The sequence below is a fragment of the Oxyura jamaicensis genome, chromosome 12, assembly GCF_011077185.1.
Source record: "Oxyura jamaicensis isolate SHBP4307 breed ruddy duck chromosome 12, BPBGC_Ojam_1.0, whole genome shotgun sequence".
Taxonomy (NCBI): Eukaryota; Metazoa; Chordata; class Aves; order Anseriformes; family Anatidae; genus Oxyura; species Oxyura jamaicensis.
The window spans coordinates 11,395,273-11,421,434 of record NC_048904.1 but is presented as its reverse complement, the minus strand read 5'-3'; the positions used below and the strand labels follow the sequence as shown (position 1 = coordinate 11,421,434).

The following is a 26,162-nucleotide window of genomic DNA, read 5'->3' as shown; positions in this document are numbered from 1 at the left end:
TCTTTGAGCCCAGAGCTTGCAGGCCCAGTGGCACCATTTTGTCAGTGGGAGCCCTTTAGCGTAGCGTGACATCCGAGAGACTTCAGCAGGATATAACATTGCTCTGGTACTGAGGTATGATTTAATATCCTTGATTGTTCTGGCAATTTGAGCTGTGTGATTCAGGAGCCGTGCACGAGTACAGTTACTTCAGTGCATAATGGGATTTGTGCGGTCAGATGTGATGGATGCTGCAATCACATTTCTAACATTGGTTCAGTAGGGGAGGGGGATGAAATCAAGTCACTAGGACTCTCGCTGTTGATTGCAGTGGAGGCATTTGCACAGGAAGCTTGAAGCGAGAGATGTAATGCCAAACTTGGGGGTGGGAGGGGGGGGAAGAAAAAATAAAAACAGAGGAAAAGTCTTTCCTCAACTCCTAATTGCAGCCTCAGGTTTCCTCCTCCTGTACTCAGAGTTTTCACCCTTGCTGGTAAGATCAGTCGGGGGTTCTGGCAGCCTGCAGGCTCGGGGGGGCAGCAGCTCCTCCTGGGGAGGGACTCCCTGCGGGGCTCACCTCCCGAGCGGGCTCCGGGAGCTCTCCGACCCCCTTCCCCTCAAGCCCTGTCCCCTTCTGCCCTCCGTGGGCCACGCAGGGCTGTAGGACACCCACCAACTACGCGGGCCAGGGGTTGAAGCAGCGCGCCCCCCCCGCCTCACGCACGGCGCCTGGGCAGGCCCGGCGGCTGCCACTCAGGGCGCCGCGCCGCCTCCGAGCCGCCGGGGGCCGGACTCGAACCCGCGGTCGGCGCGCACGGCGGGCTCGGCCCGGCCGTGGCGGGCGCCTCCCGCGGCCCTCTGAGGGCAGAGCCCCGGGTAGGGCGAGGAGCCGGTAAGCGACGGGAAGGGGACGGGGACACACACACACACACACACACACACACGGGTTTCCTCCTCCTGTAGACAGGGTTTTAGGGTTGTCCATCCTTCCTTCTTCCCTCCCCCGCCGCCCAGCTGCGGTTGGGGCCTCCCAGCGGTTTCCTTCCGCTGCCCAGATGTTGGGTGAGGAAGGGGACGGGTCGGGGCTGTTTTTGGGCAGCAGGGTTTGGTCATGAAAAGGGTGAACAGCAGGCAGGCAGCGTTAACCTCGGCGGGTGCTGGCGGGAGGCGATGGGGAAGGATCCAGGCAGGCAGGATGAGGAATGGTGATGCGAAGAAGTGAGACAAGAGGACAGGGAAACTGGTAACAATTTTGCATGTTTATTTTTTTCTCAGAGGATGCTGCAGGGGTCACGGCGGGTTCTCTGTAGGTCACATACTTCGTGCATGTGTGTCAAAGGAGGTGCAAGAGGAAGTGAAAGTGTTCAGATCGGACAGAAGATTAAAGAATTACCCTCTTACTGGGGAGCGATTGGCAGCTGGCTCTGTTACGCTAGGTGTGAGTTACACCTTTTGCTGGGCTGCAGGATGCCGGGGTGTGAACACCGGCACTAGTCAGATCCTAAAAAGGGTTGGATTTTGTTGGGCTCCTCAGTTCTCATGACCCCCCCTGTGAGAACTGGTGGGTCCAGCATGCAGCCTGTCTGCAGCACCCTCCGCATCCTTTCAGGCGTCCCCAGGGTAGGAGTCAGGATGCACGACGAGCACTCCAGCGTGAACACAGGCCTGGGAAGAGATGCAGTAATGGAAGGAGAGATTGGTTTGACACAATGCAAAACTGAAGGTAAACTAAGCACCAGCATCTGGGTCAGGCAGAGCAGCTAGGGTTTTGGGGTTAGGTGGTGGTTTGCCTTCAGGTTAATGGAGCGGAGTTGCCAGGGTCACCAGTCCCTGACCCACCACCCAGCACCTCCTTTCATCATCTCACTGGTTCTGACTTTGTTTTTCAGAAAAACTCCTTGATTCAAGAAAGCCACCATGAAAGGTGTGGAGACTCGGCAGAGGAGAAAAGAGGGCAGAACTAGAAATGGAGAGCGATCCAGGCACAAAGCAAAGAACAAGGGTAAACACAGAGAGAGCAGACTTGGCAGCCAGGGGGCAGAGGATGTGTCTCTGCCCGCACAGCAGAAGCTGTTGGCTGAGGAGAAGGCATCCATGGCAAAGTCACGGGAAGAGTCAGCCATCGCGATTTGCCTGCAGGTGCTCCTGCCATACCTCCTAGCTGGGTTTGGCATGGTCTTGGCAGGCATGGTTTTGGATTATGTTCAGGTAAGGGAAAGGAACCAATCTGATGTACCTGGTATGGGATAGGTGGGAAACTTCTCTTCAGAAGCAGGGTATTTGCTCTGGGGTTAGCAAGTAAAGGAAAGTGTGCAGCAGTTTCACATACTAACATGTCATTCCAAGGCAGGTATTGTACAGCTGCTTTTGTGCAGCTCTCGGTAGACAGCATGTGGTGTTTTTCTGTCTCTTTTTCTTTTTTTGGTGTAATAGACATCATGGTGCTGAAGAGTTTGCAAAGAAGCTGAGCCATCTAAGTAGGAAGGTGCAGTCTTGTGCAGTGGTCTTAACTTGGTCCCAAGAGGATGGCTGAGTTGCAGCCTCAAGTGCTGTGGTGGCATAGTGCTTTTCTGCAGTAGGTACAGCTGTATTGCTCCTGGCTCTGGATCTGGCTCTAAATAGCCCTGCATCCCCTGCAAGGAGCCAACCCAGCACTGTTAACACTTTATATATCCAGCCCAGCTCAGGCTGCGCCCCACATCCTTCTCTAAGGCCTTGTAGCATAACATAAATCCTTGAGTCTTCAGTCTTCCAGTCTGACCTCTGTTTTTGTGACAGTGAGAACCAGACTCTTGCCTCCCATGGCATAGCAATACAGAGCTTGAAAGCAGCAATGAACACCTACTTTCAAACAGTTTAAAGCTGTAGTTAATTTAGAGATTACGAATTGCTATGCCTTTGTACTCTAAGTGACTCTTATTGCTGTGTGCCTTTTAGTTAACCTGTATTATTTAACTAGCTAGCTGTTGGGTCAGACTGCCCTGAGTTATCAGATACAGTGACACTGAAACTACTGTGCTTGTATTGATATAACTTTCACAAATCTGGAGGTGTGTACTTTTGCTTTAGCCCCAGGCTGAGCTCCCTAAGCTTAAAGAGCTATAGAGGCTTCAGTGTAGGAACAGAGAATCCTTAATTGACCTTTGCATGTGCTTAATACCCAGCAGAATGACTGCTCCAGAAAATACCACTTCAAATCCAGAACCCCATGGCAGACTACTTTGTCTCTTTAGACATTGTTCTGAGAGACTTAAGCAGCCACTTGACTTGCACAAGTCTGTGGTTTTCATTTTTATTCAGACCTGCTCATTCCTATGAGTCTCTGACATTAAACGAATGTTGCTTCCCATAGTGAGATATTAAAGTGAGAAATAGATTGCAGATAGATCTATGATCTTGGAAGACTGTTTTTCTTTCAATGTTTTTCCTTTAAGAGTGTGCTTGGTTGTGTTTTTTTTTTTTTTTTTAATTTTTTCTGGGAAGTATTGGGCCACTAATTTAAACAGAATGTGAAACAAACCTCTTACTCTTCTGAAACCGCAAAAGTCTAGTTTCTGTTTTATGCAAATAAAGTGCTCGCAAAGAACGTTCGTGTTAGTGCTTAAAGCCTGGGAAATGAAGCCATGCAACATCACATAAGAAAAATAGGCCTTTGGTAATTAGCAAAATGACTTTTCATGGGTAAGTGTGGACCACTTGAATGTGTGTCATTATGAAATCACTGCTGCTGGGAACTGCCCTCAGACCTGCTGCTGTGTCCATGGGGCAACAGGAGATTCTGCAAGTCTTTGGGCCCCAGGCACTTGCAACTTGCTTGCTTTCAGCTCACCACTTACTCTCAGTCCTTTTCCCTTTCCTTTCCTAAAGTGGGGAACAGGAGCAAGGTAGGAGACAGGAAGAATATACAGCCTGATCTGACAGAGAGCTAGCAGAGTCACGAGTGCTGGTGCTCCAACAACCAGGACGTAGGGTCCCCAAAAGGCATTATCCTTTGAGGGCTCTGAGATGTTAGGCTAACACTGTCTGCCGCTACTGGTTCTGTGTTGTAAAAGTGCTCATTTTTATCCCTGTCCCTTCTTTGCAGGGATGATAAGGTACGTTTGAAACTGCATTCCTTGCCACTTGCTGTCTTTCTGTCCATTTTTTGAACTGCAGCAGTGGATAGAGTCCCCACATGAGGATGAGGGCTCCAACAAAGAGCTTGTTTCTGCTTTGGCTGCTCCACTGCAATGCTACCCGCTGGCTAATTTGTGAGAGTAGGGGTATTCGTGTATTTGTGTGCAGAGAAGGGCAGCAGAGCACTCACCAGGTTTTGCCACGAAGAGTGCTACAGCCATGAGGTGCATTTTTTTCCCTAACTAGTTATAATCTGTTTCCGGGTGCTTGGCAACGCTCTCCTTCTTCTCAGTTGTGATGTGTCTCTTTGCCAACAAATACGATATATCTCTTTGCTAGGAAAATGTGACACATCTCTTTATCTGACTTTATCAGAGACCCCTTAAATGCATAATAAAATGACCCGGTGTACACGCACAGGTCACCTGAACCAATTACCTTTCTGCACACTGATTCATCGGTCGAAGGCTTTTTATGGTGCTTGCTTAGAAACAGGGAGAGCTGAAGCATGATAAACTTGTAACCCCTGCCAGGTTGAAGCTTTAGAACAGGATGTGTTGCTGCTGTGTTTTTAATGTCATTTGAGTCATTCAAGCTCACTAATATTTCCTTTACATTAATGTCGCTGCCTGTCAGCAGTCCTGTTGACAGATGTGGTGACATAAGGTATGCATGTTATCAGACCTTAAAAAGTGTGTAGCTGCTGCCCAGAGCTTGTCCTTTACTCCTTTTTGCTTGAAGTCTCTGAGTTTCTAACCAGAACTGTGCCTTCATGCCATCGCTGCCCAGTTCCTGGCTGGTATAAAGAGGTCGGATGATGTGTGGTTATTACAGGATTTTTATTAACCTCCCTCTTCCAGCTATTGTGGACTTTTTTTTCCAGTTAGATTAGCTGAAATATACTCCCTTTTTAGCTTTCAGCTAACGGGACTATTGTTAGGTGGAAGAGGTGGACGTGTACACACCAAGCTAGCTGGGAGTGGAGGAGGCTCTAGGGGCTGTCCCAAAATACTAACCTAGAAAGGACAGTTTCCCATTTGTAGCTAGGGCTCTTGTTTTTCACCCTGCTGTGCTTGCAGAGAGATGTGTTGTGCCACCTCAGCCCCCTAGACTTCTGTGTGTGTGATACCAGACCAAAAGAAATGCACCATCCAAATGGCTGAGAATGTCCTTAGTTCTCTGTTTATCTACAAGGCAAAAGCATGCCTTGTTCTGCCCAGCCTTGCTAACATACTTAGCTGCAAGCTGGGAACCAAGTCACAGGAGCAGAGTCCACAAGCCATTAATCTTTACATCTCTTTGCAAAGAGCGTCAGGGAGGTTGATTAGTACAACAGGTATTAGTAAGTCAGTGCAATTCAAACATTGAATTTGAACTGGACTGAGAAACTTGAATCTTTCATGCCTGCCACTGAACACTTTCTTTCACTCGTTTCTTTCAGTAGGGCATAGCTGGATTTGAACCTATGGCTGAATAGTGAAAAAGCCCAGCTGCCAACCTGCTAAACCAATCCTACTCTTTCATCCTAAATCGAGTTTTTAAAGCCTTTTCACCCTCTGTTCTAGTTAGTTTTGCCCAAATTAATTATTGGAAAGGAGCCCCAGCAGAATACCCAGACTTCCCTCCCCTCATGCTTGACTTTGAGCTGAAGAGTTCACTGCAGTCTTTACTAAGCAGGATATAAATTCTTTGTCCGTACGTGGCTGTGATGCAGCTCTGGTTCTTGGGCTTGTGTCAGCTGTTTGACCAGGGAGGCCTCGGGGTGAGACCCCTTCTCTGTAACTGTATCTTCCTGGGAGTATGCAGGAGCAGGGTGTTTTGCTCTAGGACAGGAAGGGAGACCAGCTCGCAGCATGCCCTGGAAATATTCGCCCTTTCTCTCCTTTGCCCGTGGAGTAGCGAGATTACGGAGCTACCTTAAATAAGCTCTGGCTATGACTCTTATCTTGGCCTTTGCAAACTAGCAGAAAGTTGAAGTGATGACAGCAGATAAGGGTGTTCGCTTTTGAAGCTTATTGGCTGGTTCTCTCGATTTTTTTTTCCCCCCTGAAAGCCAGTCATTCAGAGGTATAGCTAGCACAGAGTGATCGTTACATCCCGTTGAGACCATGGAGGGGACGAGAGGGGCCAGGGTCTAGAAGGGCAGATCTTCTCTCACCAGCTGGCTTAACTGTCACTTGCCCGGGGATGGAACCTGCATAATATAGTCACCCGGCAGAAACGTCGACTCATGTTTTCCTTGACCTTTCTTCACCTTGGAGGAGAGCAAAACGGATCCTGGCTGTTAACTCCCCACCTCCTCGGCCTTGGGACAGTGAGAAAAGTTCAACGTTGCTTATGGTGGGAGTGAGGGAAGTGGGGCCGGCTCACAGCAGGCTTATATATTAAACCATCATATCAAAGGCAAGCCGCAGTCTGACAAGAAATGTAACCTGAGGAGAAAGGACACTAGTGCTTTTGAGCACGCTGAAGGATTCTTGCATGACCTGTCACTCTTTCAGTGCTGTAGCCTGAGCAGGTCTTACTGGTTTTTACCGAGGTGGTGGGAGCTGAATGGGGTGTGGGCTCGTTTCTATTCGTCCACGGACATCTCTACAATCTTCTTTTCTCTTTTCTAATTCCCCCCTGGATATAACTTGGAGAAATAGTGTCCGTCGGGTTTGCTGCCACCTGGGCTCAACCCAGCTGAACCAATTTTGGAGGATACCCTTGCTGCAACCTGCTGGACGCGCTCCTAGGAGGAGAAGAAGATAAAACAATTTGGCATCATTGTTGTAGTTTAAGGAAAAGCTTATTTCTTTTGACTTCGGAGTGACCTACCAGGAGGATCTGTGTGATGACCTGATCTCCCTCCACTTGCGCTGCTGAGCATGGGGTAACGGTGTTCGACCATGGTGGTCACCCAGTTAGAACTGGAGCTGTGCTTTCATGGCCAGAAGCTGCGAGGTTTCACCTGCAAGTTGACTAGGTCAGCCAGTGGATTTCTCCCAGAGACCTCGTTCTCCATTGCTTCCCAGATTTTCGTGCCCTTCCTGCTGGCTGGCTTGGGCATGGTAGCTGCTGGCCTCTTGATGGATGTTGTTCAAGTAGGTACTTGTGGTTAGGTAGCTTCAGTAGTGAGGGGGTGGGCTGCTTCACTGACCTTGAGTATTTGTGGTTTGCTGTTTTTAATGCGTGTGGTCAGCCAAATGGCTGTAGGCTTTTCCTGTGCTAGAGAGATGCTGTCTGTCTTAAGATCAGCGCATGGGCTCCTTGCGAAGTGGGATAGCAGCTTTCAGAGGGGCTGCCTGATGCCACTCTCGATGCTTTAGTCGGGGTGCTCACAGTACTGCATCCAGCTAAACACTGGTGATGACTGCTGTGAAGCAGCTGGGATCAGGCTGCAGTATATTCCCCTGTTGCATGATATTCTTTCTTCAAAAATGTCTGATAAAGAGATCTAGGTCAGGGTTGTCACTAACTACCCATTTCACTTGGAGGCAAGTATATATGTTTTCAGTTCTTTGCAAACAACCTAATGTAATCTTTGGTCTAGAAGGTATTTAGATACTGTGATGAGACGCATGCCAGCATGAAAAGATAAGCATTGCTTACAAACTTACCCCTTCTTGGCCAGATTCTGAGGTGGGTGTAAATTTGGAGTAACTTCCATCGACTTCCAAGGAGTTGTACTGGATTTACACCTTTGTGCCCACAGCCAGAATCTATCCCATCTGTCTTTCCTTTGTACCAGGGGCACAAATAGAAATAGAAATGCAAAATTTGATCTAGTTTGGGCATCTAATGCCAGTGGATTTACAAATCAAAAGGCTGGCAGAGTTTCCCAGGGATATATCCTGCAGTCTGAGCTCACTGGAGTACATTAGATTCTCTGGCATTCGTACCACAGCAGGATCTAAATATGGACACTTGAGTGTTTGGAAGGACAATACCTTGCTGTTTTTTTCTTGCACTGAAGAAACAAAGAAGGCAGCGAAGTTGAGTAAAGGGGAATATGAGGACTATCAAAGAAGGGTTAACTGGAGTGCACAGCTGTTGCTATGCTCTGTTTGTTGTCTCCACCTTGTTGTGCAGTGCTTAGGCACAGACCTGTCTTGCAGCATTACAGAAGTTCTCAAACTACCCAAGATGTTATGTTAATATTTAGCAGTTATCTTTGGCCAGATATCTCAGAGAAGTATAAAGACATCGTATGTACCCGCTCTGTACCCTTGGCAGGTGAATAGGTCTTTGTTTAAAACAAATCCAATGGACTTGCTGAGAAGTGGGCTCTGTTAAAAAAAGTGACTGTATCAAAACTGATGGAAAACACAATCCTTGTGAACTTACATTGCAAATGTCCTTTAAAATACCCGAGCACAGTCTACTTTGCTCACTTTGCAGTATTTGCTCGCTAGACTCTTAGAAACGGGGTCATGCATGAAGCACAATAATAGGAAGTATATTTTTTGGTGAAGGTGTTTCCAATTATACTGAAACAGAAGCCATCAGTCAGTGGGTTCAACTCCCAGAGGAGGGAGCTAGTGCATTGAGAATCACAGCCAGCATTGGAGAGATGTTATTGAGGTAAGCTGACATGATGTCAACAACCCTCTTTTTAAAAACAAAACCAGTAGCTGGAAAAATCCAGGGATTTTAGCCTTTAAGGATTCAGATTGTTTTTCTGTGCCTTTTTGTCTGTGAGCTGCTTATTTTCAGCTTTTCTTCCTGCAGCTTGAGAACTAGAAACTCGCTGTCCTGTCCAACTAAAATCTGAGACCTGGTTTGTTTGCATGAGGCCATGTATTGTGAGACTCATGGTGGCAATCATGAGGGCTCACGCTGCAAAGACTACATTTTTTTCCAGTCCAGAATTCTGTGATTTCCCTATTTTTCAGGGTATGATCTGACCGAGGAGTGCTTTGCATGATGTGTAGTCACTGCAGAACATTCTTAGGAAACTCCAGGTCTACATTCAACAGGGAGATGTGTGGACAAGCTCCAGAGATGGTATCTAAAGCATACGAGTTTAATGGTGCTACTCTGTTTTGTTACTTAGAAATACAGGGGCTCTGCTGGGAGTCTATTTCTATAATTTGCAGAGCTGATATTGTTATAAAATGTTGAGTCAGGTGGAGAGTGCTTATTTGTGTCCATCAAACTTTACAGGACTTCAGCAGTTTCTGATCCATCAAATCAAGAGAGATCTGTCCAGCCCAGTTGACATCAAACTCAAACTTGGGTCTCTCACACCGTAAAAGGATGCCCAAAGCAATAGCCATTTGCCTTTTTCTCTTCTTAGGTGCACAGATGATGGATGCAGCCTCTGTGCAGGACCAAGATCACTGCAAAGGTCTTATCTTGCTGAACGATCCCACTTCAGCCTCCACTCCAGTGAGCCCTGGCCGGCTTGTCGGTCTGGATTCCAGGCTGGCTGGCATTGCTGGGGAGGCACAAACCTTGTGGGACCCTGTCAGTGTCTGGCCCACTGTTTTACAGTAAGGTGAATAATCAGGTTGAAGCTGGATGATCAGATTTCAGGAGGAGAGGTTCCCTTTCATTCTCCCCTTCCATACCACTGCAACATGACACAGACAGAAGTCACAGACATAAGATATTCCTATGCTTTGTTGATAGAAGCCCATGGGATGATTAACATTGAAAGGGATTTTGAATTGGCTTGGGTTTTACAATCCAGGATCTTTTGATCTTTCTGTTGACTTGTTCAGGGCAATGGAAAACCTCTGAAGTTTCTTAGCTGCTGCTGTGGGAGGCTGGAGGACATGGCTGGGATTATGAGGACAGCACAGTGTGGGATGGTGGGGTTAAGCTGGAGCTGGAGAGTCGGTCTCAGTACATCACAGCCTCTTTTCGCCTCTGGGATCCCATGAGCAAACCCAACTGCCTTGGGGTTCATAGGATCAGGTAGGTCAGCTGCAGTGGATCATAGAGTGACCAAATTCTTCAGTGCCGTGCTTTGTGAGTTATGGCTGTAACTCTGTTATGGGTGCGTGAAGTGGGAAAAAGTCACTTTCTCCCTCGGTTTCCTTGTGTGGGTTTGATCTAGGCCAGTTTTCACCTCAAAGGACAGAGATGCCTGCTTGACTCCATCCAGCTGTCCTTGTTCTGGCAGCTCCTTGCCTGAACAGCCCTAACCTGCCACATCCACCTGCTCCTTCTCCTGGCAGTCCTGCATAGCAGTGGCACGGGGACCATCTATTTATTCTGCATTTCTGCAGTCTCTAACACAATGAAATCCTGACTGCTATGGTATAAATTAGTGTGAATCTGTCCTCAGGCTCTTGGTGAGTCACTAATGAGACTCAAATGGAAGCAATTAAGTCAGCTTTGTTTTTATTAGTACAGTTGTGTGATTTTTTTATTAGTTGTTCAAAGCTTTTCAGTGTAATTATATACAAGCCAGTGTCCCAAAAAAAAAATCATACCTCACATGCTAAACCTTTGTTATGATGGCTTGAGACCTGTAAAATCCATCATTATCACAAGGATTGGAGCTTACATTGATACAACAAAGTCATATCTCCCAAAGGTGACCTACATGTAAAATACAAACAAATGAGTTTGTCTCTTTCTTCACATTTATGTCTTTTATGTGCAAAATATGCACGGTCTTACAAAGGCTTGCACATTTGTGTATTTCTATTGGTTGGGCTTTTTTACATTGCGAATATGAACTATTTTTTCTCCTCTTTCTTTTTAAGGTGTCAAAGATGGGTTTGGATCTTTTTTGATTCTTAATTAAAGAGATAGGAGAGAGGGCAAGTTAAGTCTTTATGAGATGTCCGCCCCTTTTCTCAGGCATTTAAGTTCCATGTTAACAAATTCAAACAGAATTGCACTGTATCAAATACGGTGACTCTTCTCGTGTTGTCTGTTATTTACTCACAGTAGGTAACTTTTAACATTTGAAATGTGCCAGGTTCCACATCAACGGTGCCAGGAAATAAGCCGCCCTGTATTGATAACAACATTTTGCCTATTATCTGCACCCCTGAGGGGTGTCTTGCACCATGTGCTCTGGGCTGGCTCACCCCCTCTTTCATTCATATCGACTCAGAAGGAAGCTGTTAAGGCTTCCCAGCAGACAGCCACACCACTGACTTCCCACAGCTTCTCAGGGCACAGGCAGAGCAAAACACCGAGCTGTTACACCCTGTGTATGTTTCCCAACAGGCTGAATGGTGAATGTGTTGACATCTATTGAGTCTGTCTCACCTCCCGGATATTCAGGTTTACAAAATCCCAAGGGATGTGGAGAAGGTAGGCAGAGGTCTGTTCATATTTGTCCTCTAGCACAAGAATTCAGGACTGTCATATGAAACTCACCAGTGACAAGTTCAGAATGAATGAAAGTTCACGTGATGTGAAGCTGTGGAAATTTTTGCCCCAGGATGGCACATGGGCTGGAGGGGGTAGATTGCACGAGTACCTGAAAGAGAAATCCTTCCAGCAGTGCTAAGCGCACAGTAGCCCCTCCAGCTCAGGACCCTGTGGCAGATAATTGTAGGCTGGAAAATACACTGGAGAATTATCCCATATGCTTGTTGTGTTTATAGGTGCTTATTTTATACATCTGAATTTGACCAGTGATAGAGTTGGGAATAGATTAGATGGACCTTCAGTCACTGCAGCTGCTATTTTTTCTTGTGTTCTGCTCTTAGATGTTAGGTTGGTTGATTTTACTTCACAGTGAGCTGCTCTGTTCTGCAGTATTCTGATGTGAGCCTCTCTGGTTACAGTGTGACTTTGCAACATCCTTGTACGCACAGGGGGTAAATGAATTATATTGAAAGGCACCGCATGGTAGATACACTAGAGAAGATGTGTGTTAATCAACAGAGTTTAAGGTTTCAGATCATCTCCAGCATTGCAGCTGATTCAAGAACTTTGTATAGTTCAGCTTCAGAGGAGCAATGATAATGAAGATTCTGGCCCAGCAGTTCAGGCTTATGGGATATCTTAATTCAAAATCCTTTTTCCAGCTGTGCTGGGAGTGTGCTTGGTAACAGGAAGATTTAGGAACTGCCTGTGGAGAAGAGATACAAAAAGTCTTTCAGTCCCACCACCAGTCTTAGATGCTTAGTTTGAGATTTGGTAAAGAAAGACAGACGTGACTTTTTGTTGTTAGATCATTTCCAGATCTTTGTGTTTGTTCTCCCAAGTCTGGATAGCAACGGGAGTTTGTGTGTCTACTGTCAGTATAGAGGATGGAGGGTGTGCTGTATTTCATTTGGCTTGTGAACCTTAATAATTTCTGGTGTTGTTGGCTAACGCTAAAGGTACATTTTAAGTTGTGACTTTCCAAAACCTGCTGCTGCCCTCAGGAAGGTTTCTGCACTGTTAGGATAGTGCTTCGTTGTACGTGAGATCATAAAGTATCCTGCAAGCTAAAAATTGCTTACTTCACTCCCAAAGCGCAACCAGCCCTGGGCAGAATCTGCCCCCATGTGCCTAGCAAATACTTAGAGAGCAAGGGCCGAGATGGGAACCTGCTCCACTCTGAAGCAACAGCATTGCAGTGGCCAGCATTACAAACTGAGTTTTTTTTTTCTTTTGTTTTCTCCCTTCTAGCACTGGGCTGTGTTTCAGACGATTACAGAAGTTTTTATCCTGGTTCCTGCCTTGGTTGGCCTGAAGGGTAATCTCGAGATGACGCTGGCATCCAGGCTCTCTACTGCTGTGAGTGTTAACAAGGAGGTGGTAGTGGGAGGGAAGGAGTTAGCAGGAGGCATCAAGAGATTCTGCTTTTATGTAACCACTCTGTGTATGAGACAAGCCAGTTTCTTCTAAGCAGAAATTAGCTGTGTGTGAGTGTTAAAATAATGCGTTTGCCCTCATTTTATAAATGGAACAGAGAATTTCTGTCTGCTCTTTGAACGTGAATTAATCCCTGTGAGGCCAGTTGCTCCTATCTAGGGCCTGGTGACACATGAAGGAGACAGAGCCAGGGATCCAGAGCTATCGACTTTGGGACTGGATTGCTTTTCTGTGGCTATTGACCCATGAGAGAACCAGGGCTGCCCAGCAATTCCATCTTGGGGGGCAGTAGCCTGAGGCTTCTTGGGACCTGCATTAGCTTTTGTCACTCTGGATGTGATCTCTCAGCAAGGTTTCCTACCTCCCTAAGCAGTTTTGTTTGCTTTCAGCTGTCTGGAGGAAATTAGAGCTTAAGAGAGCAACTTAGGGGGCCAGAAAGAGGGAAAACAGTTTGATTTGTCCAACATGCGGTCTGCATGAGATGTGGTGGGTGTGCTCACTCTGTCTTAAGGTGGGTGCCCTACAATGCCTCTGCACTTCCTTGTGAGCTTCTGATGCCACTGGGGTGCTGGTTGGGAGCACAGTAGAGATGTTTCAAGGGGGAAGTGCAGGGAAGGCTGGGAGATGCTGACTTGTCCTTGTTTCTCTGGCTTTTAGTGGCCCATTTCCCACAGGGGCCAGATGAAATTGCCTTCAGCAGCCACCTTTGCCACGGGGACAGGTTTTAAGGGTGTCTCTTATGATTCCTAGGCTAACACTGGACAGATGGATGATGCTCAGAAGCAGTGGAAAATGGCCACCTGCAATTTAGCCCTTATCCAGGTGAGTCACTCCAGCTGGGAGAGGCAAAAAGCCCTTTCCTCTTGTTATGCTGTAGTCTGACAGCATCTGTTCCTGGCAGTTCTGGGTCCAGAGCTATTGATTCGGGGCAGATATTCTCAACAGAGCCAAGCAAAGCCTTGACCTCCAATAAAGCTCTGTGTAGCTCTGGAGCTTGTAGTTCATTGGCAAAACAGACCTAGACATACATTGTCTTTGTGGACAAACTGAAATAATGAAAGAAACTCCTTTTGCAGGGGGAGCTGCAGCACAGTCCCTGTTTCACAACAGCCCCCAGATAAAGCCTGTTGTTTAGAGGAAGAGTTTGGGAATCAGCCTGGGGCAGGAGGAGAGAGATGGGAGAAACAAGCTCTTTCTGCTTGTTAAAATCCAGCAACTAGCCTAGAAGGTTGCACATGGCAAGGCTAAAGGGCTTGCAACATGTGTCTGTGTGCTTTCCCTTATCTCCTTCCACAGCTTTCAGCTTGGTAGGAGTGCTGTGTTGATGGGAAGCCCATTTTTGTGTTGACCGGGGCTATTCCTTTGCTGATGGACTCAGTGTCCTTTGCTGAAGTGTTATCTGCCCTTTGCAGGCCTCCAGAGTTTTTCTCTAAACTTTGTCAGGATTTTCTTTTTTTTTTTTTTTTTTGAATGTAGCAGAGCCTTACAGGGATGCTGCTTAAATACACAAGCAATCAGCATCTCTGCAAGGGTTTGCTTTTTGCCCTCCTAGCTGTGCAGAAATGCTGCAGTCACGTGGAGCCAGGACTGCCTGGGAGCAGATGTGGCTGATTGCTCACCAGCTGTCTTTTGGCCCCTAGGTCCAGGCCACCGTGGTGGGACTTCTGGCTGCTGTTGCTGCTGTGATCCTGGGAGCCATCTCCAAGGGCTCTGTGGAGCTGAGCCAGGCTGCTGTGCTGTGTGCCAGCAGCGTGACCACGGCCTTCATAGCTGCGCTTTCTCTTGGTGAGTCGTTTTAGTTCCTCCCCAGATTAAATGCGCAGTACTCAGGTGCAGAAAAACCTGTGCCTTCAGGGAGGCCCAGCTGAAATCCTTTTCGTTTGGCATGGGGACGAGGGGTGGAGGGAGCCTTAGTCCTATGTCCACAGCTTCGCTCCTTCTGCTCCTCGTCCTTGCTTCTCTTCTCCCAGGATCTGTTATTTGCTGGGCTCTTGGCATCTACAGCAGCAATCAAAATGTCCCGTGGTACCTGACTTCCACAAAAAAGGCCACGTTATGGGTGGATGTATATGCACACGCACACACTTTCTCCATTCAACTTGGGTGACGTATTAGCCATCCACACTGTCCCTTTCGTAGGGGAGGATTAGCTGATGCCTTGCACAAAGCTTTTTTCTGTTTGCTAACAGACAACTCCAGGCTGTGCTCAAGATGGACAGCAGAGGATTGTGGCTGTCCCCGTGCATTACCTGCTCTGAGCCCTGCCTCTTCCTTTTCCAAGGCAAACACGATGGTGTAGACAGGCAGAAGCTGCTCTGTGACAACTGAGGAGGAACATTTTGTAGGTCTGCCATGTGAGGGCAGCATGATACCCTGAATGGAGGGAGCTGGCAGAGTTGGATACAGCAAGTTTCCTAAGTGAAAGGAACAAGTCGGAGCAAGTGCATATCCTGAAGCTGGAGTCAAAGGGTGATCATAGATGCCTTTGATGAAGAACATTACATGAGGCAGTTGTTAAAAGAGAAAAACAGCAGCCCAGCTTTCATTAAACTCTTCCCTTCAATCTCTCTGCTCAGTGTGATACAGAGAGGCTTTGCTGCTGCGCCATTGCAGGCTTTCAGCTAGCATTAGTTTCTTCCGTGGACATGGCCACAGCTGGCCTGTGTGTGGGTGTGCATGAAGGGAAACTGGTATTTTTATGGCCAGGGAGGGAGGCAGTGGGAGCTGTTCTGTGGGGAGGGGAGCGTGGATTGTCTGGGAGGGCTTTGGTGGAGAATGCTGCAGTGTGAGGATGTGCTTTTGTATAAGGCACATTGTATTGAGGAAAGTGGTGTTTTTTAGGGGAGACTTTATGCTCCTGTGCATGCTCAACTTTGCAGGCCTGTGCAAACGCAGAGATTGTGAGCGGGAGCGAATCCTTTCCTAGGCTTCCTTTAGTGCATCCTGTCATTTACTGGAGGATTTTGAAGAGATGTCGTGTCTTGGCCCAAGGCTGCCCTTGCCAGTCACACAGCTGTGAAGGTTGGCCAGGCAGAGTTTATGCCAGGTGGCCTTTCCGCAGACCTGTGAGAGATCTCGTGACCGAGGATTCTCACGTGTTCATCAGGGCTTGGGATCTGTACTCATTAACCTACTTGGGCAAGACAAACTTCTCTCCTTCCTGACATTCTTGAAAAGCAGCTGAATTTTCCAGGTGCAGCTCAGAACATGGAGGTAGAGGGGTAGGGTGAGCCACTTCCATAATAACCCCACGGCTCTGGATCTGCTCCCTGAACCATCCCTCGCCATGTGCAAATTACAGCAGCCCAAAGACTCTGGGCTGTGAGGGGTCTGTGCGATGGCCTGGCTGAAAAGCTAATTCAGGCTTTTGTTTACTGTGAGTAAGCTCACTTCCCCTTGGTGGTTCAAACTCTCAGAAATTATGGTCTAATATGGAAAATATCTTTATGCTGCAGAATCCAGAGTAGGAGATGGCACCAGGAGGCTGCTGCATGCCTGCTGTGTGCTTATCTATAAGTGTGCTTCGTGTCTGGTTCTGCTTCAAGGCAGCAAAGATTAGGCTGCTCAGGAGGGGAGCTTCTACATTTGGGCTGCCTGCTGGTATCTCCTTTGATCCCTGGAATCTGCCTGTGTGCCTCTGGGCCTTTGGTGAAGTTCATAAGGGCAGAGCCATGCCCTTCAGATTGGTGAAAGCAAGAGGACAAATTCCTGGGGATGTCCAGTATTCAGCTGTGTGATTCTGCTATGGGCAATCTTTCCCCAGACCCCGTGTCTCTCTGGGAACCAAAATAGCAGCTCGAGGGTGAAACGCAGCAAGATGCTTCATCTGATGCCTGCTCTATGTCTTCTCTAGGTCTGGTGATGATTGGTGTGATCATTGGAGCAAGGAAAGTTGGGATCAATCCAGACAACATCGCCACACCCATAGCAGCAAGCCTTGGAGACTTGATAACCCTTTCCCTGCTGGCAGGAATCAGCAGCACGCTCTTCAAATACATAGGTAAGGTGTTTAGCAGGGATTTGCAGCTCAGCAAGAGATGAATCCTTGTTAAATTTGTGCAGGGCACTTACACATTTCTGGGATGCTTCAGAGTGGAGGCTGTCGTACCACTGAGGTGGGAAAACGACCACAAACACTTTCTCCAGGCACTTTTTTAGCAGCAAACTGGAAGGCAGAGCCTAAGAAACACAACTAGTATTTCTCAAAGAAATGACCAATGTGTATCACATAGCTTTGGATAAGAAGGTTGACATATGTGACACTGTTCCTGCATTTGTCACTAGTCCAGCATAACTACTTTCTGTGCGTGGTTCATAGCAGGCCCCTCCTCACAAAACTAGTTCAAGGTTTTGGCATTTGTAAAGTGTTCTCATGTCTTCTTCTCGTGTGGAGAGTCGTGGATGAACAAGGTGATATTGTATTCTTGGTATTAGGGAGATAGTGCTGCATTGTTTAATGCTCACAGGACTCTGAGTAGGCGTTGTGGCTATGAGGTTAGCTGTGCTGCTGGTTGGCAAAGACTTGGGCACCTGTTGACACTGAAAAGCACAAAACATGTTGCAACTTGGTGATATATGCTTGACTGTTGCTTGTAAAGTTCTCATCTATTTACCATGAGCATAACCTAGAATAGGAAGAGGAAAATAAAGAGATCCAGCAAGCTCAGTACCATTTGAAACCTAAACTGTTGCTTCAGACTGTGAGCAGCAGTGACAGCAGCTGTTCCCAGTTTGCATAACTCATTCCATGTGCCAGAAAGTGAGGGAGCACAAATTGCAGGGGGAGGCCCATGAATTGCTTCGATGCAGTTCTCCTTGGGCTTCAGAGGTGCATTTTTTTATTAGGCTTTTTCCATGACGCCATCACACCTGCCTCTGTAGAGTTCATTTGCCTTTCAGTTGCTGTGCCTCTGATAATATCTCCAAGGGAGCACATGGCAGAACAACATGATAGCCTCTGTGGTTGTGACTAGAGAAGCATCTGTGATGCTTTCAGAGCAGTTTAAATAGTTTCAGCCTCTTGATATGGATAATATTCACCGCACACACACCTGGCTGTTGAGAGCAGAAAGTGAGTCAGGTAAAAGGAAGGCACCATTGATGGCAGTTAGATAAATTCATTTCTCTCCCCACTGTGTAGTAAGGGATAGAAGATAATGTGACTTCTGGATAATACCAAAATGTATCCTTCAAAAATACCAGTGAGTCTGTAAGTTTGGGGTACCATGTGCCTTCTGGGACAGTACCTTCTCTTTACAGAGAATATACCCTTTCGCCAATGAAGATTTCCATTTTTTAAAAAATTAACCTTGGACTTTTGCAGTCCATAATGAAGCTATGAACTGCCAAAGGGGCTGCTTAGGGGCTGTTCATGGTGTGGTAGAGTTGGTATGCAGAGATCTAAGTCCATTCATTCCTGCAGGAGTCTTTCTGTAGGCCTTGTAAGCTTTGATAGACACCAGTGCTGTGTGTATGCATCATTTAAGAAGGAATTAATGGCCCAAAACAATGAGGGCGGGGGTAGGAAATCCAGTATAGCAGCTAAGTCTGTCATACAACCCATCTGTCCTAAAGTGCCCTGACAAAACAGCGTCTATTTACACCCCAGAAGCGGTTGCATTTCAGTACTGACTAAAGCCACATGTAAAGAGTGCATCCCTTTGTGTAAGAGCCCTTGATTCTGTGAAGATATCATCAAATCAATGCTATCTCATCCAGGTAGCCTGAGGCCCTGACAATGTCATTTTGAAAAATGTGCACTTCAAGCCTGCAGTCTCCCAGATTACCTGCAAAGCCTGTGTTACAAACCACTGGCAATGGCCCCAACACAGAGACCAGATGGAGAGCTTTGTCGAAGAAGTGTTTTTATATCAGAAGGGTTGGCATCATCCCCATCGCTTGAAGGTGTTTCTCATGGTTCTGAGTCATGTTTATTTTCTTTTAGTTTTGCACATACACTTATTTTTTAAAACCTTTGCTTCTAAAGGTCACTTCAAGGTTATGCCCCTACTGAATGGAAAAAGCACCTAATGGAAACACATGTTAGCTAGCATGAAAGAAACCCTGGATCTTAACTGGCTAATACATGCAAGAGAGCATTTGTCCCTGTAGAGCAGGCCAGCTGCTCACTGAGCCTGCTAGCTTATCACAAAAAGTACCTATTACGTCTTGTTTTAGATGAAGGCATGAGGTGTTTGTCTTAAATCTGATGCAGCTTGCACACAGGAGAGTTCCCCCTCTTGCCCTGCTGTTTTATTTGTACCCTGCAGCTGGAAAGTTTGTAACTTTTGTCTTGCTTAGTTGGAGACAAAGTTGGAGACTTGCACATCTTCAAATATTACTCGCTTTGAGTCCTGCTGATTTTCAAATAGCATCCTCTAGCAGTGAGTTTCAGAGGTTAATTATGAATTTCTGTGGTGGAGTGAGGTGGTCATGTGGGGAATATCTTGGTTCATATGATTTTTCTGTTAACGTATCTCAGTCTGAGCCAGATCCCTGCTGCCTTTCTTCCAGACTTTATGCAATATAATTTTGGCAGCCTGGGAAGCCAGGGGCATTTAATTCAAGATTTCTTTTCCTTGCCAGATATGAAATACCTTTCTCCTCTGATCTGTGCTGTCTTCATTGTCATGATCCCGCTCTGGGTTGCTATCGCCAAGCAAAGTCCTTCCCTTGCTGAAGTTCTGAAGTCTGGATGGCAGCCGGTCATTGTTGCAATGAGCATCAGCAGGTAAACCAAGGAACAACTTCCCCTGGCCCACACACGTTTGCATGTTACAAGGAGAACCTGTGCTCACTTAGCCATAGAAAGGGAAACCGGAAGGGAAAGCAGAAGGGTATCTCAACAGGCTGTGAGAAAGCAGATAGGGAGCTCACAAATGACTGGAAAAAGCAAGTCATTGTTTTAAGTCTCACTCATACGTTCACATATCACATGGGTGCAAGCCAGGAAACCAAAAAGGGAGATGATAACCATCACAGATAGTCAGACTTCAGCTTCATTTTTATCCAGCTGTAAACGACTCTGGTGAATGTAGGGCCAGTTAGTTCATTCCCCTCTGTGCTTCATCTTTCAGACCCAGCTGAGACAGAGTTTTGAAAGCTGCTAAAACCAGTATAGAGGTTTAGTAGAACTTTTGGCAAGGATGGTAGAGCTTCCCTGACTAGTATTCGTTTTGCTCAGAGGGGGTCCTTGCTGATCTCCTTATGCCATTAACAAAAAATGCAAGGCTATCAGTGAAAACAGATGTAAAAGGAGTAAACGTCTGCTATAGGAAACAGTCCAGCACTTGCAATGGGAAAGAAGCAATAACCTATCTCAGTGTGCTGTTTTCACAGCATAGGGGTTGTCCTGGGGAAGAGAGATTGATCCACCGTCTTTGACTGTCCTTTTTTTTGCAGCATTGGTGGGCTCATCTTGGACAAAACTGTAACTGACCCAAAGTTTGAAGGCATGGCCGTTTTCACACCAGTGATTAATGGTAGGTTGACCAGGGGGGTTATGTGCATGCTTTTTTTATTCCTTCTCTGTCTTCTCAAGGGTTATGCTGTCCACTACGTAGGAGTCTATTTTCAAGTCCCTGCTTCCCTCAGCCATTGGTCCCCATTACATCCCTACATACTGGTATTGTGAAGCATCTCTGGTGCAAAATAGCAGGCAGGGCTGAAACATACTGACAGCGCTGTTGGAAAGGTTAACAACATCTGATGATTATCTGTGATAACTATGCTGACACCTTCACTTTCATAACATCAGACCTACTAAGGATGTCACAATAAATCCATTTTCCATCTCTCTTCGCTCACTAATTTGAGCTGTGCAATCATCCCCTAAACAGATTGATGGTAAAGACTAATATATTATGTATACATATATATGTATACAAGATTATGTGTATAGATTATATATATACATAAAAACATCTTTTGTGTGTATATTTATATTTGTAAGAAGCCTCACAGTATTCTGTTATACACACGCAAATGTATCTGTATCAACTGCTGGGGATCACTGAGAATCCACTGGGTTGTTTTTCTGCCGTTCTAATGTTTCTTGCAGAGCAGGCCCATTCCAAGGGAAACCCATGTTCCTAGGGAAGGCTTGGCCTCGTGCCACTGTCAAAGCATGGTGTCATCTTGAAATGTCAGAGGGTGTCATCCAGCTGTCACCTTGCTGGATCTGCATAAAGCCAGCCGCCTTGGTGACAAACTCTTTCCACTATGGCTAGCCAAAGAGCCCGATTAGGAAAGTACATATGTCAACAGCCGTTTAGGTGAACAATGGCTGACCCAGACATCAGTCTCTGGGGGTCGGTGACTGTTTGGCAGTGCTCTGTGACTTTGCACAGGTAACTACGTGCATGCGCAGGGGAATCCTGCAAAGAGTAGCAGTGTGTGTTTCAGAAAGCTTCCATGTTGGATGTGCTGCTCTGTCAGGGTGTTTTCACTTTGATTCCACTCTGGCAAATCTCACATTTAATGATGGATTATTTCCTTCTTTAAGGCAGGGAAAACATGAGAAGCCTGTGCAATCCAGCTCAGTGTTACCTTTTCTGTGTCATTTCTACCCTGCACACACTCAGGATGGTGGAAGTTTGCTCCACAGATCATCAGCCCTCTATTTTCTGCTGGAAAATATAGCAGCTTTTTCATATTTGCTAGAATTAATCAGTCTGGAAGGAATTAATTTCCTTTTAATTGCCTAACATATTTGGGCTCTGATTCATTCTCATATGATTCCTTCTTTAGCAAGTGTGTCAGATGCCTTCAGACAGACATATAATCACTCTCCATGATGTTTGTTGTCTTGTTCTCTGACTGAGTAAATCCAAGAAGTGGCCAAGAGCAGCAGCTGCCATTGCCTGCACAGCTATCCCCAGGTATTGCTCACAGACTGCACCAAACCAGGTGCAATTACATCATCTTCAGAGGCACGTTGCATTTACTGCTGGTGCTGGGAAGCCAAGGAGAACATTGCCAAAAATCAGTCAGAAGGAGACAGTCACTGGAGCCATCCTGATTTATAAGAGTTGCTCCTACCAGGTGAATAGCACAGCTTCACCATTACATGTGGGATCAGATTTTCTCTCACCACTGCTCCTAGAGAGCTTGTAAGTGAATGCAGATTGACCTGTCTTGGGCTAGGTTTGAGGCTGGTATTTCCTGCTGCAATGAAGGTGATGTACTGGTTTACTGTGTTTTGTCCTCATAGGTGTTGGAGGGAATCTGGTTGCCATCCAGGCCAGCCGTATTTCCACATTCCTGCATTTCTGGAGCATGCCTGGAGTTTTGCCATACAAGATGAGGCAGAATTGGCCCAACCCATGCAGCACATTCTTCTCATCAGGTAGACCTTGAACTCTAGGTGTCCATGTCTCAAGGCCCGTCATCACAGATAGCTCCTTTATCAAGCCTGGTTGGCGCGAAGGACTAGGTGGGTTTCAAAGGCAGAACTCCCTTTCTCCCTAACGGGGAAGATCCTCAGACAGGCGAGCAACATCTTTGCAGTAGGCAGCTTGAAAAAAAGCTTGTGTGTCATTGCTCACTAACGTGTAAAGAAACTGGTCTTCAGAGAACGCTAAAGAAAGTAATTGAAAAGGGATCTGAGATTTTATCTGATAGATGGGGATTTTAACCATGGCCAGCCTTGACCTGTGGACAGGGGGCTGAATAGAGCTGAAAATCAGTAACTCCTTACTGAAAATCAGTAACTCCTCCATCTTCAGCAGTGGATAAACCTAAACATCATTAAAACTCAATTTGGGTCTGTTGTCTTTTTAGACTGCAGGTTCACTCAATTTTTCCCTGCTAGGTTGTGAGTTACTGCTGGAGAAGACTAAAAGCTGGGAAAGTGGGTTGCAGCGAGACAGAACAGAAGCAGTGGGAGGCAGAGAGCTGCTGAGAAGGAGTGTTTAGAAGATGTATAGTGAGAGGATCAGCATGGAGCACGTCTTTGGCATGGTTTTTAGTGCCAGACAAAGCTGCTGGGCTGATACTGCAGATGCTCCAGATTGCTGCATGATCTAGAAAAGGCATTAGCAATGTGTTTGGTGGGAGGGGACAGACCCAACTCTATGTACCAGCATTAAAATACACAACCATCTTATGTTCTCTCCCCACTGTCTGCAGCCGCTGTGATCACTGTTTTTGTCTGTCCTCTGCAGAGGTGAATTCCAAGTCAGCCCGAGTCCTATTCCTCCTGGTTATCCCAGGGCACCTCGTGTTCCTCTACACCATCCACCTGCTGCAAGGAGGCCACACATCTCTGTCCTTCACCTTTGTGATGTTTTATCTGATTGCTGCTTTGCTGCAGGTAAACCCCAGCTTTTCTTCCAAAAGGAACTTCTTGGATACCACAAAACCAAAACAGTCTCCAGGCTAGAGAGGAGTCATGCTAAAGCTCCCAGCAGTGGCCCCCATTTTCATTCATTTCAGGTGTCCTTTCTACCAAGCAACCTCTTATTTTCTACTCATCCAGTAATATTTCACCCTAATTGCCACCGTGCAGTTTCCCACAGAAGCACAACTGCCACTAAGAATGAGGGAGGGATTAGAATGGGATGAGGAACAAATTACTGTCATCCACAGAGCTGCAGTAGGCAGACAGACATAGCATAGGTACCTCTCGCTGTAGGTGGTACCTTTTTACCATATTTGCTCCTTGAGTTTCTAAGCCTCAGTTATTCCTACTGGTCATCCTAGTAAGAAGCCAGTGAAGGACTATGAACCCCAGCCAGCAAGTTTCCCCACTCATTTTGGAAACCAATTTCATGTATCATGATCCCTCTGGACGGGGCCGTATGAGTCAAAAGCAAAGGGAAAACCCAGGCCTGGGAAGCTCGTCACTGAAAGTAAAGGTTTGGGGTCAGCAACGGGCAGTTCAACCAATTTGTTCTGCCTGTTCCCTTTCAGTGTTTTCACTGCCCTGTAAACTTTGTCGTCTCACTCAGAAATGCATGCATCTGTCACAAACTCACAGAGGCTCTGACTTCACTTGCCCTTTTAAATCAGTAATTCATTAGGTTGTAGGGCGAGGCAGCTGGCTTCTCACTTTGCCTTACAAGCAGCCTTGTGTCCACGGGTGAATTCCTTGCGTGTGTAAACAATCAGTTTTTCTTGACCTTTGCACAACCCGAAGCCCAGCACCACAGCCATAGTTGTAAAGGAAAATATTTATTCTTCTCTTTATGCATCGAGGTAACTCCTCAACCAGAGCCAAGCATGAAAACACACTGAATAAATGACAGTGTAAAGAGCAGAATCCCAGCAACGCCACTGACCCCAAAAGACTCCCGTGGAGCCCAGCGGAGGCGAATGTGCTCAGCTTGGTTCTTTCTTCCCCTCCATTACAATTTATAAAGAAAATCAGAAAGAAAGAGGGGGAAGTTCAGTTCAGCTGGAGGAAGCCCAAAGAGAAAGATTAGGGGCCTAGAAAACATGACCTTAGAGAAACAATTGAATGGACTGGGGTTAGCTAGACTAAAGAAGAGAGGCTTGAGAAAAATCTGGTAATAGCCTTTAAACTACCGAGTTTCTGTGGGGAGGGACAGAATAACGTTTTCTCTGTGGTCACTAGGAATGAAACAAGAAATCATGGGTTTCAAATGGAAAAAGATTTATGTTAGACCTTGGGAAAAAGAAGAACAGTCAAAAAAATAATTAAGCCATGGGACTGATTGCTTACAGTGTGGCATCTCCATCTTTAGCACACATGGATTAGCACACATTTAAACACTGTCAGGAAAGATGGGGATATATTTCACCCTGCATTGAGGCAGAGAGATGGACTATATAAAACTCTCAAGTTTCTATTCAGCTTTAATTTCTGTGATTCTGCTGTTTAATTTGCTCCCTCAATCTCCCTCTCCCTGCACCCAGCTTGCTGTTTGCCCCTTTAGAAATGCTGCCTCTCTCTTTGGTTCCCGTTGTGCTGTGGTCCCCTATGGAGGGACTGCAGATGTGGAGTGCAAACTCTCCCTTCTTAATTCAATTAACTAGACGGTCTTTAATCTTAAAGAGAGATATTTTCTTCTCCATCTGTTTTTCAGAAGCCAGAGCAAAATAGGAATTAAAAGAAATCACAACAAAGATTTTAAAATTGTTGAGATTAAAAAAAATATTTATTTTTTTTTTTAACGTGTCAGTGCTGCTTGGGATAACTTTGATGTAAAAACTGCCTCAAACTCTAGTTGCCCACTGAGACTTTTAGGAAAAACAAAGTAGATGAGATTTGAAATTCTACTGGAAAGAAGAAGGGTGAAGAGAAAAAAATCTGGTTGCATACTTACGCTTTGGGGCTGCTTGCAGATCCACAGCAACCCTGTTTCTGCTGAAGTGAATGGGGGCTGAGGGAGGTTGTGTGTTGCCTTCTTGCTGCATCACAGCAGCGCCTGTCTTGCCTCTCCAGGTGGGAATCCTGCTCTACGTGGCCGACCTAATTGTGCGCCTGATGTGGAGGAAGGCGCTGGATCCAGATAACTTCTCTATCCCCTACCTCACTGCCCTGGGGGATCTCCTGGGCACTGGATTCCTCGCCGCCTGTTTCCGCCTGGCTTGGCTAGTCCACGGCGCAGACATGACCCTGGGGAACTGAGACAACGTGCGCTGCTCCACATCAGTCGTTCGACATGGTGCTTTCCTCCGTGACAGCGGGGTGCTTGGCAATGAGCGCTGGGTCACCCGGCTGGATTGGGCCTCCCCTGCTGTCCCTGCCACCCTGCCTCTCCTCCCCATCGTGCCTTACAGCTGGCTGGGCTCACCCACCCGGAGGAATCAGCACCCACAGACTTGTGCCGTCGCATGTGAGTAAGCCGGGTTTAGGCAGCGCCTGCTGCTCACGCCCACACCCGGCCAATGTGGCACTAAGGAGCTTTTGGGCTGTATTGTATTGAACAAACATCTCGATCGGCTTCAGTCCCTAGAACCAACACAGCCTGCAAGGTCGCTCCAAAGCCTGCTGAGATCACTGCGTCTGATCCTGCAGGTGTCATAACATCTCTGTCCAGCTCTGACTTGCCATCCAGGAAAATATTGTATTCACCCCCTTTCCCTGGAGGAGGAGAGCATCCAGGTCTTTAAACTCATCTCTCTGTCGCTCAGATGCTCAGGGTCTGATGCAGTTGCGCCCAGCAGGAGGTTAACTAGGGATAACACCTACCTAAGCCAGCAGCGATGCTGTTGTCTGACCAACGAGCTGGATTGAGTGCATTTTGGGGGTAGGAGGGCTGGTTTTGTTTTTACGGTTTATGAAACATCCAGTAGTTACAACGTTTATAGAAACACACACAAATAAAGTGGTTGCAAAAATGGAA

The 26,162-nt window shown here is 46.6% G+C and overlaps 1 protein-coding gene across 10 annotated transcripts; it reads left to right on the top strand.

Moving 5' to 3' along the window:
- SLC41A3 (solute carrier family 41 member 3) lies at window positions 1–26,162 on the top strand. Of its 10 annotated transcripts, none has more exons than XM_035337623.1 (13): window positions 767–871; window positions 1,255–1,289; window positions 1,589–1,702; window positions 1,869–1,903; window positions 12,667–12,774; window positions 13,603–13,674; window positions 14,493–14,637; window positions 16,706–16,852; window positions 19,438–19,582; window positions 20,254–20,333; window positions 22,064–22,198; window positions 23,016–23,164; window positions 25,259–26,162. In XM_035337623.1, the coding sequence occupies exons 5-13, from the start codon at window positions 12,745–12,747 to the stop codon at window positions 25,442–25,444; spliced, it is 1,089 nt and encodes a 362-aa protein (XP_035193514.1). In that variant the 5' UTR covers window positions 767–871; window positions 1,255–1,289; window positions 1,589–1,702; window positions 1,869–1,903; window positions 12,667–12,744; the 3' UTR covers window positions 25,445–26,162. The 10 variants fall into 10 exon arrangements, 9 of the variants coding, with proteins under 9 accessions (XP_035193511.1, XP_035193508.1, XP_035193517.1 ...); XM_035337618.1 differs by having other exon boundaries at window positions 769–871; window positions 1,869–2,187; XM_035337619.1 differs by lacking the exon at window positions 1,255–1,289 and having other exon boundaries at window positions 772–871; window positions 1,869–2,187.

Excerpts from the sequence above, each read along its gene's own strand:
- SLC41A3 (XM_035337620.1), top strand. The coding sequence starts at position 1,897 with ATGAAAGGTGTGGAGACTCGGCAGAGGAGAAAAGAGGGCAGAACTAGA. Across the intron at positions 19,583-20,253 it reads GTTGCAATGAGCATCAGCAG|CATTGGTGGGCTCATCTTGG; the intron begins GTAAACCAAGGA and ends TTTTTTTTGCAG. Across the intron at positions 20,334-22,063 it reads TTTCACACCAGTGATTAATG|GTGTTGGAGGGAATCTGGTT; the intron begins GTAGGTTGACCA and ends TTGTCCTCATAG.